At 40.2% G+C, this 13,144-nt stretch overlaps 1 protein-coding gene across 4 annotated transcripts in view; it reads right to left on the bottom strand.

Annotated features, from left to right (window-relative positions):
- INVS (inversin) overlaps positions 1 to 13,144 on the bottom strand; it is a 154,802-nt gene that overhangs the window by 69,097 nt on the left and 72,561 nt on the right. For 3 of the 4 annotated variants that reach the window (XM_032419020.1, XM_032419018.1, XM_032419021.1), the window contains exons 4-7: positions 12,060 to 12,233; positions 9,052 to 9,219; positions 3,972 to 4,152; positions 1,037 to 1,146 (exon numbers count right to left, since the gene is read on the bottom strand). In XM_032419020.1, the coding sequence (XP_032274911.1) occupies positions 1,037 to 1,146; positions 3,972 to 4,152; positions 9,052 to 9,219; positions 12,060 to 12,233 (633 nt within the window). Of the gene's footprint in view, positions 1 to 1,036; positions 1,951 to 3,971; positions 4,153 to 9,051; positions 9,220 to 12,059; positions 12,234 to 13,144 lie in introns of those variants that run through there. The other variant, XM_032419022.1, reaches the window with a different exon arrangement.

The following is a 13,144-nucleotide window of genomic DNA, read 5'->3' as shown; positions in this document are numbered from 1 at the left end:
CATTCTTATAATTTAATGAAACCACAATTTTTACTACACACACCCACGTAGAAGGCAGTAAAATCAACTCTGACTGCTTTGACGTGTGCCTCTTTGGATGAGTCTCTAGTTCTTGGTGGCCGCTTCCTCAGAGGGCTGAAGCAGCCTAGCCGTTATCGTGTTGCTGGCTAGACTGAGTGACACAATGGATGAGAAAATGCTCTGTAAACCACAAAGGGTGCCAAGGGAAGAATTAGCCATAATATTCAATATCTTTGGAAATAATAATTCATATTTTTGTTTTCTCAGCTGTATAATTCCTAAAATTATTAGCATTAGCAATAGTAAGAATGCGTGGCATTTCCTGCGTACCTGCTCTGTACCAAGAACTACACTAGGCACTAGTCACAAATTTTCTCTAATTCTTACAACAATCCTGAAGGAAAAGGTACAATTATCCTCATTTTACATATGAAGAAACTAAGACTCAAGAGCTAAAGAAACTTGTGCCAGGTCATCCAGCCAGCAGAGAGTGGAGTCAGGGTCCCAGGCAAGGTTGGAGCCGTTCTAAGCCTTTGCCATATTGCTTTCAGGACAATTACAGATGGCTGAACACGGTGCGTATAAAACCTTAGTGCCATAAAATTAACCAGAAGAGGAAATGTACTTACACAGAACAAAATGTTACACGGAACAGTTAATGTAAAAATGGTCTTAAAATTTCCCATGACTAACAACTTTACAAAGACGAAGACTATCCCTCGCATCACAGCCAGAGTTAACAGTATGAGCAACTGTTAAAATATATTTGCGACACAAACACAGAAATGAGTACGTGTAAAACCGAAATTTGGATAAGACCAGCGGATTGTAGGAATGCCAATTTCCTGTTTATGATATTGTTTCATACTTTTGCAAGATGTTCCCATTGGGGTAAACCGGGTGACGGGAACATGGGATCTTGCTCTTTTATTTCTTGCGACTGCATATGAATTTATAACGATGTCAAAATAAAAATTTAACCAAGAAAAAAAGAGAACTGTCATGTTTTACTTACGGCAAAGTTACTCTGAGCTGCATAGTGCAAGGGTGTTGCTCCTTGGCTGTCGGACGGGATGGTTCCAGACTTATTTCTTTCTAAAAGGAGATAGACGATCTGTGCATGGCCTGAAAGCGGACACAACAAGGCAGTGAGCACATCAAAGGACCACTTAATTTATAATCTATTTAAAGGGAAGTTTTCTGAATAGCAGCCCCCAGGACAGCCTCTTCTAACTTCTCACTAAAATACTATGCTAAGGTAGAACAAAGGCAACACTTACGACACTAAAATCTTAATGCTTCAATCAGAAAGGAAATGACAGTCATTATAACTGCTAGAGTGAGAAAAAGCTGTATCAGGTATCAGCTCAGTGCCCTCCCTGGCTTCACTTTATGACACAGGCGGGAAGCCAGCCCCCGACAGCCATCACGGTCCCCAGTCTCCGGGCTGTGCTGTGTGGAACGGCTGTTGTCCTCTGCTATTCAGGAGGACAAACTCGGTTACATCCTCTTGTGACCTCTGCGGCCTCCTCTCAATCCCCTCTGCCCTCCCTCCCCCACTTTTTTCACTTCTGGGCAGTGATTTCAAGTCCAAGGAAACATGTGGCAGGAACGATGAGGTGGTGGCAGAGGAAATATGCAGCGCATCCGAGAGGGCATGGTTTCCGCAAGCGAGGAGCTCTAGGAAGGATCAAAGAAGGAACAAACCCAGTAATAGCAGATTTGGGAAATCTGAATTTCAGGCATTCTACTGCCTCAGCATAGTGGAGACCTGGGCAATGAAGATGCCACATCAGCAGAACAAGGACACACTGCATGAAAACCGGGCAGAAAAAGGGAATCTGAGTGGGAGTTGTGCTCATCTACCCGCTCCTACATATGATCCAAGCTGGAGTTCCTGGAGACAGGCGAAAAGTAGGATCACGGGCAAGCTACTGAGACACATGCCATCTTGTTGGAAAGATAATGAGGAAAATTCAGTAAGGGCAATATGAAAACATACCATGGGACAAGGAAAAAGGAACACCACCACAAAGATGAAGTGCATACCTCAGAAAATGATCTAGAGAAGGATCCAGAGGAAAATTTCAGGAAACTGTCTGGCATCCTTGACTTGTGCAAAGAGATGGCCTCTATGAAATGAAACAGAATATCCTAAGAAGGACATAATCTGAAATGAAAAGGTGATGGAAGGAGGTGAACAGGAAATAAGTCAAGATACAAAGAAATTTGGATGAGAGAAGGAAATCAAAATACAACCTAAAATACAATGGATGAGAGGCAGAAAGAAAGCAGAACTTACGGAACAAAAAGTCAACGTACTGATATGGAGAGAAACTTGTGAAGTCCTCCCAGGATGTGGAGGAAAAGGAAAAAGGGTGAAACTGAACACTGAAATGAGATCTAAATAATAATTATAAATCTGACAATAAAACTGAATGCAAATGCAAAAAGTGTTTTAGAAAGATAAAATGTGTAATTTTTTTTTTTTTTTTTTTTTTTTTTTTTTAAAGATTTTATTTATTTCCTTGACAGAGAGAGACACAGCGAGAGAGGGAACACAAGCAGGGGGAGTGGGAGAGGGAGAAGCAGGCTTCCCGCCGAGCGGGGAGCCCGATGTGAGGCTCGATCCCAGGACCCTGAGATCATGACCTGAGCCGAAGGCAGACGCTTAACGACTGAGCCACCCAGGCGCCCTAAAATGTGTAATTTAAAAACAAAGTCCATAATAATAATTGGGAAAAACTTCAGATTATATTAACAAATACTAAAAAAGTGATAAGTATGCTAAGTGGAAATCAATAGATGTAGTTTTGCTCTTAACTCTGACTCATGTTTTAAAACATTTTTGATAAATTTAAAAGTAACCACTAGTAGAACCTAAAAACCCTCCTAAAACATTAGGCAATTCAAAACCAAATAACAACAAACCTAATCTATATACCAAAAGGCAGAAAACATTAAGGAAATGGGGGGAAAAAAAAAACCCAAAATAAGAAAAAAACCAAAACATCAATAATACTCAAAGAGCAGAATAGCAGAAAAAAGACCAAATTATATCTTATAACAGTGACTATTAATGGGTAAACCTCCTTCACTAAAAGAGAAAGTCTCTCAGATTGCATCCCCTGAAAAATCAGACACATACACGTATTTACACTCTCTCATCTATCAGAGTGGTCCCCAAAAAGGTTAAGTAAGAGGCTTATCAGGAAAATATGAAGAAAAAAATCACATATCAGAGTATTGGCACAGACATAAAATTAAAGTCCCCTCCCAAAACACACAGGCACTGAATGTGAAAAGATTATTTTATATTTACATTTGTTGATGAATGTGCATTACTTTTAAAATAAAAATTAAAACATGTTAAGACATCATGTTGAAATTAAAACCAATATATAACAGAGAATATATTTATATTACTAAAATTTAAGCGTACGACAGAGGGATTTAAGTATGAGATGCCGCATATCAATTAAAAATTAAACGAAATATGCCAATCAGAGAAAGATAAGTATCATATGATCTCACTGATATGAGGATTTTGAGAAACAAGACAGAGGATCATAGGGGAAGGGAGGGAAAAATGAAACAAGATGAAACCAGAGAGGGAGACAAACCATAAGAGACTCTTAATCTCAGGAAACAAACTGAGGGTTGCTGGAGTGGAGGGGGGTGGAAGGGATGGGGCGGCTGGGTGATAGACATTGGGGAGGGTGTGTGCTATGGTGAGCGCTGTGAATTGTGTAAGATGATGAATCACAGACCTGTACCCCTGAAACAAATAATACATTATATGTTAATAAAAAATAAAAAAATTAAAATAAAAAAAAATTAAAATAATTAAATGGGAGGTGGATGCTGACAGGGGAAGGGAAGCCATGGAAAGTTGCTGGTATTCGTGTAATTCCTCCTACCGCTGATCCTTTGATTCACAGTTATCTCACCTAGTAAAGCTGCCCAGTGCAGCGGGGTTCGAAATAAGTTATCGTAAGACGTTATATTGCAGCTTTCGTATGAGGTCAAGACATCAACCACTGTCACATTCCCATCGGCGACTGCGAAGTGAAGAGGTGTCCGACCCTCGTAGTCTTGCCAGTTCAGTAAAGACTCCGTGGGAGCAGCATCCTATTTTTAAGGAACCAGAGACTTCAGATACACATGGAATCCTCAGTAAATCACACTGGACAAACGCATTAACTGAGCAATTTTCTAAACCTGTATATTCTTAGCACAAAGTGGTAAATTCAGAAAAAACTACACATTCTAAGTCTTTAAAACTTTGTCATGTTTAACTCTAAAAAATGCAGAAAAGATACAATAAATACTAATACTGATTATCCAGACTGAATAGGTGTCAGTATCTTGCCTAATGTGCTTTTGTATCTACAATGGATTCAGCTAAAGCTGTATGTTTTGTACTTCTGTTACATATGTGTGCATCCATAAACAGTACATAAATTATGTATGTATGTTTTCAATATTTACACCTTTGAGTTTATACTATGCATATCCTTTGGCAATTTTTTCTTTCAACACTATACTTTTGGGTATTTATGTTGATACTAGTTCATTTGTTAAACCACAATTTAGTTATCCATTCTCCTACTGAGGGACAGTTAGGTTATTTACATTTTTCCCATTATTAACAATAATGCTACATGAACATGCTTCCATTACAGGTCTCCCTGTAGCCCATGTATGAGATTTTTCTCTAGCCCAGACACCTAGCAGGGGAATTGCTGAGTAGAAGGATATTTACATTTTCAACTAGGTATTATCAGACTGCTCTCCAAATGGTTACACTAATTAACACATCCATGACAATGTGTAAAAGTTTTTATTTCCCCACATGCTGGCACAAATTCACCTCTTGGTATTATCAAACTTACTACATTTTTCCCCATATAGGTGTGGAAAGCATTTTCTGATGTTTTAATTTGTATTTATTTTATGAATGAGGTTGGGATTTATCATATGTTTATTGGCTATTCTGTTTAAATTGACAGTTCACATTTACTCATTTTTCCATGAGGTCTTTGTATCCACTGCTTAGGTCCCCTTTCAAGAATAAAGGACTTATTGGGGCGCCTGGGTGGCTCAGTTGGTTAAGCGACTGCCTTCAGCTCAGGTCATGATCCTGGAGTCCCGGGATCGAGTCCCGCGTCGGGCTCCCTGCTCGGCAGGGAGTCTGCTTCTCCCTCTGACCCTCCTCCCTCTCATGCTCTCTGTCTCTCATTCTCTCTCTCTCAAATAAATAAATAAAATCTTTAAAAAAAAAAAAAAAAAAGAATAAAGGACTTATTTCCCTAGCTGCTGTGAGTGCTGCCGGTAGATGACCCTCAACAGTCAGACTTTTGTGATTGCTTCAGCTGAAGAGTTGCCTCATGCAAGGTCGTATTCCTTCCCAGATCAGGTCATATCCAAAAGCCAAGACCTCCTGCCCCAATTTGAGAACTCTCCAAAGAGCCACCCCAGATTTAAGCTGCCTGTACAGTCATCCTATTTTATAAAACAAGTGCATGAAAGGTATTATAAACACTTCAAAAAAGAGAAGTAGAATTTTACCACAGTGGTATTTTAGGCCTTTGGGTCTCCCAAGGACTAAGATGTGTTTACAAGGGAAAAAAAAAAAAAGCCAAACCTGTGAGGAAATAAGATACTATGAGTGACAAGTATCCTCTAAAGACTTCAGATAATGGAACTGACAGATAAAGAATATAAAATAACTATCTATAAAGCATGTAGGAAAATAAAAAATGAAACAAAAAGTGATTCAAGGAACAAAAACTATCAAAAAGACCCAGCAGACATGAAAAAAAACAAAACAAAACAAAAAGAACTTTTATTTTCTTAAAAGATTTTATTTATTTGACACAGAGAGAGAGAGAGAGAGAGCATAAGCAGGGAGAGTGGCAGGCAGAAGGAGAAGCAGGCTCCCCACTGAGCAGGGAGCCCAATGCGGGGCTTGATCCTAGGACCCTGGGATCATGACCTGAGCCAAAGGCAGACGCGTAACTGACTGAACCTCCCAGGTGCCCCCCAAAAGAACTTTTAGATGTAAAAATATAATCACTAGGATTAGAGGTTCAATGAAGAGGGCAAACAAGAGAGTGGACTCAGTGGAGGGAAGTCTTGGTCTATAGGAAGGCACATCTGTTATTAACCAGAACACAGCAAGAGAGACGAGACAATGGAATGTAGAAGAGAGGAGACACGGATAATAAAATGAAAAGGTCTAAAATATGTATAACTGGGACCTTAAAGGCAAGAATATAGAGAATGAAAGAGAGATAATATTTAAAGAGATAATAGCTATATATTTTCCAGAACTGATATGCAATAAGAGTATACACCAAATAGGACCAAAAAAAATTTTTAAAAAAGCACCATCCCTAGATGCACTGTAGTGAGACTGCAGGATGCCACACAGAGAAGAATTTAAAAGCAGCCTGAGAGAAAAGTTAGATCATCTAAAAATTAATGACAATTAGACCAATAACAGACTCCTCCAGAGGAACAATGAAAGGCAGAAAGAAGCAAAATAATAGCCTGAAAGAGTTGAGAAATAACTATTGCATATACAAAATAATTTTATCTAATTTTATCTAAAATCTAATTCGTGTGTTATAAGCAAATAGAACTAAATATCAGACTATCATAGCTTGTAAGCTGGAATTTGAGGAGTGATTAGAAACCTCAAAGAATCCACTGATAGATATTCAAAATTAATAAGAAAGTATAGCAAGTTGGTTAGATGCATTTTTGTTTTGTTTTGTTTTTGATGCATTTTCTTTTTTTTTTTCTTTTTTAAAGATTTATTTATTTGACAGAGAGAGACACAGGGAGAGAGGGAACACAAGCAGGGAGAGTGGGGGAGGGAGAAGCAGGCTCCCCACCGAGCAGGGAGCCCGATGCGGGGCTTGATCCCAGGACCCTGAGATCATGACCTGAGCCGAAGGCAGACGCCCAACGACTGAGCCACCCAGGCGCCCCTTGATGCATTTTCAATGAATAAAAGTATCAACTGCCTTTCTATGTACCTGCAACAAGCAGTTAAATATATATCCTAGACATGCTAAAAAAAAAAGTTCAGGGGCACATGGCTAGCTCAGTCAGTAGAGCCCATGCTGGCTGTAGAGATTACTTAAAAAAAAAAAAGTTCAAAGCAGCACTATTTTTTTTAAAAGATTTATTTATTTATTTATTTGAGAGAGAGAGAGAAAGACAGAGTGAGTGCTAGTGGGGGGAGGGGCAGAGGGAGAGAATCTTCAAGCAGGCTCCCTGCTGATTGCAGAGCCCCTCCAGAGGCTCAATCTCACTACCCTGAGATTATAACCTGAGCCAAAATCAAGAGTCCAACACTTAACCCCCTGAGCCACCTAGGCGCCCCAAAGCAGCACTATTTTTTTTAAAGATTTTATTTATTCATTTGAAACACAGAGATACAGAGAGAGAGAGCATGAGCAGGGGGAGAGGCAGAGGGAGGGGGAGAAGCAGGCTCCCCGCTGAGCAGGGCTCCATCCCAGGACCCCGGGATCATGACCTGAGCCAAAGGCAGACGCTTAACCATCTGAGCCACCCAGGCGCCCCAAGCCGCACTATTTTTAAATAGCGAAAAACTAGAAATAGTTCCAAATGTCTATGAATAACTGAATAATGCATGGCTTGTTCATAAAATGGAAATACTATATAACAGTAAAAAATAACATATTACACAGCATAGATAAAATCACTAGCATAATATTGAACAAGAAAAACATGTTGCAAAAGAAGACATTCAATGTGATTCCATGTACACAAAATTCAAAAACATTAAAAACGAAATAATATATTGTTTAGGAATATAAATATATGTGGTAAAATATAATGAAAATCAGGAATGATAAACATGAAATTGAGGAGAGTGGCTGCTTCTCAGAAAGGGGAGAATAGAGTGGTGCTGGGAGGTACCTAGGGAGCTTCAAAGGTAACGGTAACATACTCATTTTTAAACTCAGACGTGAGGGGCGCCTGGGGGGCTCAGTGAGTTAAACGTGGGATTCTTGATTTCAGCTCAGGTCATGAACTTAGGGTCTTGAGATCGAGCCCTGTGTCAGGCTCCATGCTGGGTGTGGAGCCTGCTTAAGATTCTTTCTCTTCCTCTGCCCCCTCCCTGACCCCTGCTCGTGTGCTCTTTGTCAAAAAAAAAAAAAAAAAAAAAAAAGGGCGCCTGGGTGGCTCAGATGGTTAAGCGTCTGCCTTCGGCTCAGGTCAGGATCCCAGGGTCCTGGGATCGAGTCCCGCATCGGGCTGTCTGCTCCTTGGGAGCCTGCTTCTCCCTCTGCATCTCTCTCTCTCTGTCTCTCATGAATAAATAAATAAAATCTTTAAAAAAAAAAAAAAAGATAAACTCAGAGATGAGTACGTGAGTATTTGTGGTTTCCATATTCTTTATATCTTACCAGTATTTTACAAATGTTATCTCTATGCAGTATTTAATAAGCACAAGTATAAAACAAAGTCAGGGGATGATAAACACAAATTCAGGAAAGTAGTTGAAGGGGGACAGGGCAAGCAAGGCACAGGGGGAGAGAATGTATTTGGAAACCGGCACATAGGAGGGGGGCCTGCGTGGTGCAGTCAGTGGTCTCTGACTCCTGGCTTCATCTCAGATCGTGATCTCAGGGTTGTGAGATTGAGCTCGCCGGTCCGGCTCTGCGCTCAGCATGGAGTCGGCTTGGGACACTCTCTCCCTCACCCTCTGCTCACCCCCGCCCCCACTCTCTCTCTCTCTCTCTCTCTCTCTCTCTCTCGCAAATAAATAAATAAATCTTAAAAAAAAAAAAAAGAAATTGGCCATAGGAAATTCTGTGTGGTCTTAAATAGCAGCACTAAAATGTTCTATTTCTTGAGTGATGGGTTTCCATGTGCTGTATTTCTTTTGCTTCATAATTTATTTGTGTGTCGTAGATCTGCTTTTGTGTACTGGCTATCTCATAATAAAAAATTGTTTTTTGGAAAGGTTAGCAGCACCATTGTACTCACCAGAATGCATCGTACTGTGTGAACAGCACTTGGATCCTTGTGGTTGGCTGCCCAGTGAAGTGGGATCTTGCCTTCGACGTCAGGAATCCCAATGTTGGAGTCATGCTTGATAAGCAGCTTTACGTGCTCAGGGTTATTGTAGTAGGCACTCCAGTGCAGAGCTGTTTGCTGCAAAATTCAGAGAGTCTCAAAAAAACAACAGTAACAAGAGTAACAGTAACAACACAACAAACTTTCCCCAAGCTTTTATTGTGTGACAGGCATCTTTGTAAGAGCTTTATATATTTTACCTCAGATAGTCATTATGACAACCCTGGGAGATAAGTCCTCTGACTTTGCATATGATTGATGAGAAAATGGAGCACAAGGAGGATAAGCAATCTGCTCAGGGACATAAAGGTAGTTAGCAGTCCAACTGAGATTTTAACCCAAGCAGTCTGAGTCCAGAATCTGACCTCTTAATCATGATAGGCACTTAGGTCATCAGGTACTAATCAATGAGATTAGTAATACTGAGAAAAAGAAAAGCATCCCAGTAGTTTATGAATAATTATCAACAAAGTAAGTGACGACCTTGATATTGCACCAAGGTACCTTAAGAATTTGATGGAATGTTTTGAATTTCAGTATCTATCAAAAAGAAGATCCATGCGCAGGAAATCACGGATCTGGAATCCATTTCTTACACCAAAGTACAAATTTAAATTTAACTACAATTTTACAGGATAAATTCTTATACCTACTACTGATGTTAAGATACATGTTGAGGATACAGCAATACTTGCTTTATTTTAGGTAAAAGTTAAAAAGGAACATCTTGATGGGGTACCTGGCTGGCTCAGCTGGAAGAGCATCCAACTCTTAATCTCAGGGTCATGAGTTCAAGCCCACGTGGGGTGTGGAGCTTACTTAAAAAATAAATAAAATAGGGCGCCTGGGTGGCTCAGTCGTTAGGCGGCTGCCTTTGGCTCGGGTCATGATCCCGGGGTCCTGGGATTGAGCCCCGCATCGGGCTCCCTGCTCCACGGGAAGCCTGCTTCTCCCTCTCCCACTCCCCCTGCTTGTGTTCCCTCTCTTGCTGTGTCTCTCTCTGCCAAATAAATAAATAAAAATATTTATTAAAAAAAAAATGTTGTCATAAATAAAATGTACTAAAAAAAAAGAACATTCTGAACTTGTTGGCATTGCTTTAAAATCCCCTCTGCCGTTCTCATCAATAAACCACAGTAAGACTGGTCTCCCTATTAGAAGAGTTACTGAGGGAACACAGAAATGGTTGCACTGTACATTATCCCTTATGAATAGCAGTGTCATCAATTCAATCTAGAATCAGATCATTTAACAGCAGGAACCAAGCTCACTTGCTACCTAGGAAACTTTAAATGTTGACATATGTTGTATTCAGGGAAAGTGTACCTATAGGCATTTAATATGAAGAGTCACTCATTACTCTTGATTTAGTAATGACTACAGAACAAAAACAGTCACAAATATAATAGCAATAATTTCCTATAGCCACATTTTTTCTTTATTTCTTTCCTTCCTTCCTTCCTTCCTTGACCTTGCAGATCTGTTTTCCATCTGTCTGACTGGATAACCTCCCATCCGTGTTCAGTAACAGAAGAATACACAAGTACTGGAAGATAGCAGGGAGTTCCTAGAAGACACTGGGGAAGACATTATAGAGCCTAAAGACATCTGGGGCTTTGCAAGTGATTAATGGTCTTTGTGGATTGATCAAAGTGCTTTTTCAGTGAAATATTAGCACTACAAATGCTGTGAGTAAGGAATAATATTAGTTTATAGTCGTTGTAAAATAAAGTCAAAGTTAATTTCAGAACACTGGGTTCTGTGAGTAACAGCTAAACAAAACCTGAAAACGACACGAAGAACCTGTGAGAATAAAGGGATCACTGGACGTGAACGCAGTGGGTTTAATCCCAAGAGTTTTAATTACGTGGGAGTGTTGGAGTTAGCAAGACCTCCATGGTTTGGAGCCTGGTGGAAAGGGAGAGGATTTTTGTACTTGTCTAACTGAATAGCACATTCTTTTCCTGTAAAGAACGATGAAAGCGTTGATTGAAACAGTGACCGGCTTGCACAAGATGGTAAAAGTCAAGAGCTGGGAAGATCACAGACGCCAGCAACAAATGCCAGAGTAGATGTTAGAGCCAAAATGAAATGAATAACATTCATTTTATAGCTAATGTTTCCTGAGAGCATACTATGCACTGGGCACTGTGTTAAACCGTATTTATATGTGTTATCGTCAACAACCCTATCATTCCCTTTTCACATATGAGAAAATGGAAGCATAGAGGAGTTAAGAAAATTTGCCCAAAGGCGCAGAAAGAGTTAAGTAGTGGCTTCTAGACTGAAACCCAAGGAGTCTGATGCTAAAACCCAGGCCTTTAAACCACTATGCGCCTCCTATGTTGCCCCAGGCATTTGGCCACCACAAGTCTAGCACCAATGGTAACTATCGCTATTAGCTATCAAATATTGGGGTCTGGGCGTAGGCCTGGGTTGAATTCTGGTCCTGCCACTTGGATCTTGAACAGAATTTAATCTTCCCGAGTTTTAGTTTTCCCATCGGTGAAAAGGAGATGATACTACCTACCACACGTGGTTGGTAGGAGGATTAAAGGACCGAATTTAAGGAAATATTTCACTGGGGAGTATGAAGACAAGGAAATGTTCCAAGTGATGAGTGATAATTCTTCTTGAGGTTCCACATCATAAAAAGAAGCATTTGCGGGGCGCCTGGGTGGCTCAGTTGTTAAGCGTCTGCCTTCAGCTCAGGTCATGATCCCAGGATCCTGGGATCGAGCCCTGCATCGGGCTCCCTGCTCCACTGGAGGCCTGCTTCTCCCTCTCCCACTCCCCCTGCTTGTGTTCCCTCTCTCGCTGTGTCTCTCTCTGTCAAATAAATAAATAAAATCTTAAAAAAAAAAAAGGAAGCATTTGCATTTTGCTCTCATTTGCCTCCAATCTTGACAGTCCCTTACCTTGTTTTTATCCTGTGTGTCCACTTCTCCTGCTGCCATAAACTTCAGCAGAAGTGCCAAACACTTAGGGCTCTTGTGCCGGGTGGTCAAGTGCAAAGGGGTCATCTCTTCCAGATCCTTTTGCATCCAGTTTGCTCGGCGTGTAAGTAAGAGTTTCATGAAACGATAATTTCCCTAAATAAAAAATAAGAGACGGTAAGAAGAAATGTAGTCTGGGGCCAAGACATTTTCCAAAGTTTAAAATGTTTTCAGTATTTTAACTATTCTGCTAGAGTAAAAATATTCAGATAAACTGACCAAAGGAAAAATACTTATAATTCCACTACTCCATCAATTGTTTTCCTTTTTCATCTTCCCTTTCAACCACTTCCTAGTGCATACAGTTTACACAGTGGCTGGTTAAGGTTTCATTGTGTTAAAGCACCGTCTTTCTTTTTTTTAACTGTTCTATTATCGTTTTCAATATTTTCTTTTCTAGAAAATGCTACAATGCACTTTTATTTCCACATGGTTTTTCTTAATTTTTTCATAAGAAAAAATTATCAGGAACCAATTTACTGGGTCAAAGGAGTTCGCACATTTCATGGTTTTTGGCGTATTTTCCAAATTGCTATCTAGTAGCAGCAATGAGATTAGTTTCAGCTCATTCTGAACAATATATCACCTATTATTTATATGCAAAGTATAATAACCTTGTGAAATGAGTGGAGATATAAAACCCCAATTTACAGGTGAAGGGAGTGAGATTCACAGGGGTTGAATGTTTTCTTCACCGTCATCTGGTTAATAAAGTAGGCGGTTAGTTTTCTTGGTGAGAGCAATGTACGGGTACAACTGAGATAGATGCATCTTGTTCAAAGTCTGGGTCCCAGACTCATCCTGTCACCTAAACACCAACCCAGAAGTCACTTTAGGCTGTCCCCTTGGAGGCAATACTCTCCACATCAGTTAAACCCTCCAATCCAGCAGAATCAACCCATCCGGAGAAAGCAGTTTAGCTAAAGGGCCTAGAGCAATACCCTGGTGGGGATCCAGGTCAACCGTACGTGTGTGTAATATGGGAGCTTTGAAACAAAACAAAACCT

Source organism: Phoca vitulina, unplaced genomic scaffold, assembly GCF_004348235.1.
Source record: "Phoca vitulina isolate PV1807 unplaced genomic scaffold, GSC_HSeal_1.0 scaffold21, whole genome shotgun sequence".
Taxonomy (NCBI): Eukaryota; Metazoa; Chordata; class Mammalia; order Carnivora; family Phocidae; genus Phoca; species Phoca vitulina.
The sequence above is the reverse complement of the archived record's forward strand: the minus strand, read 5'-3'. Positions and strand labels throughout refer to the sequence as shown.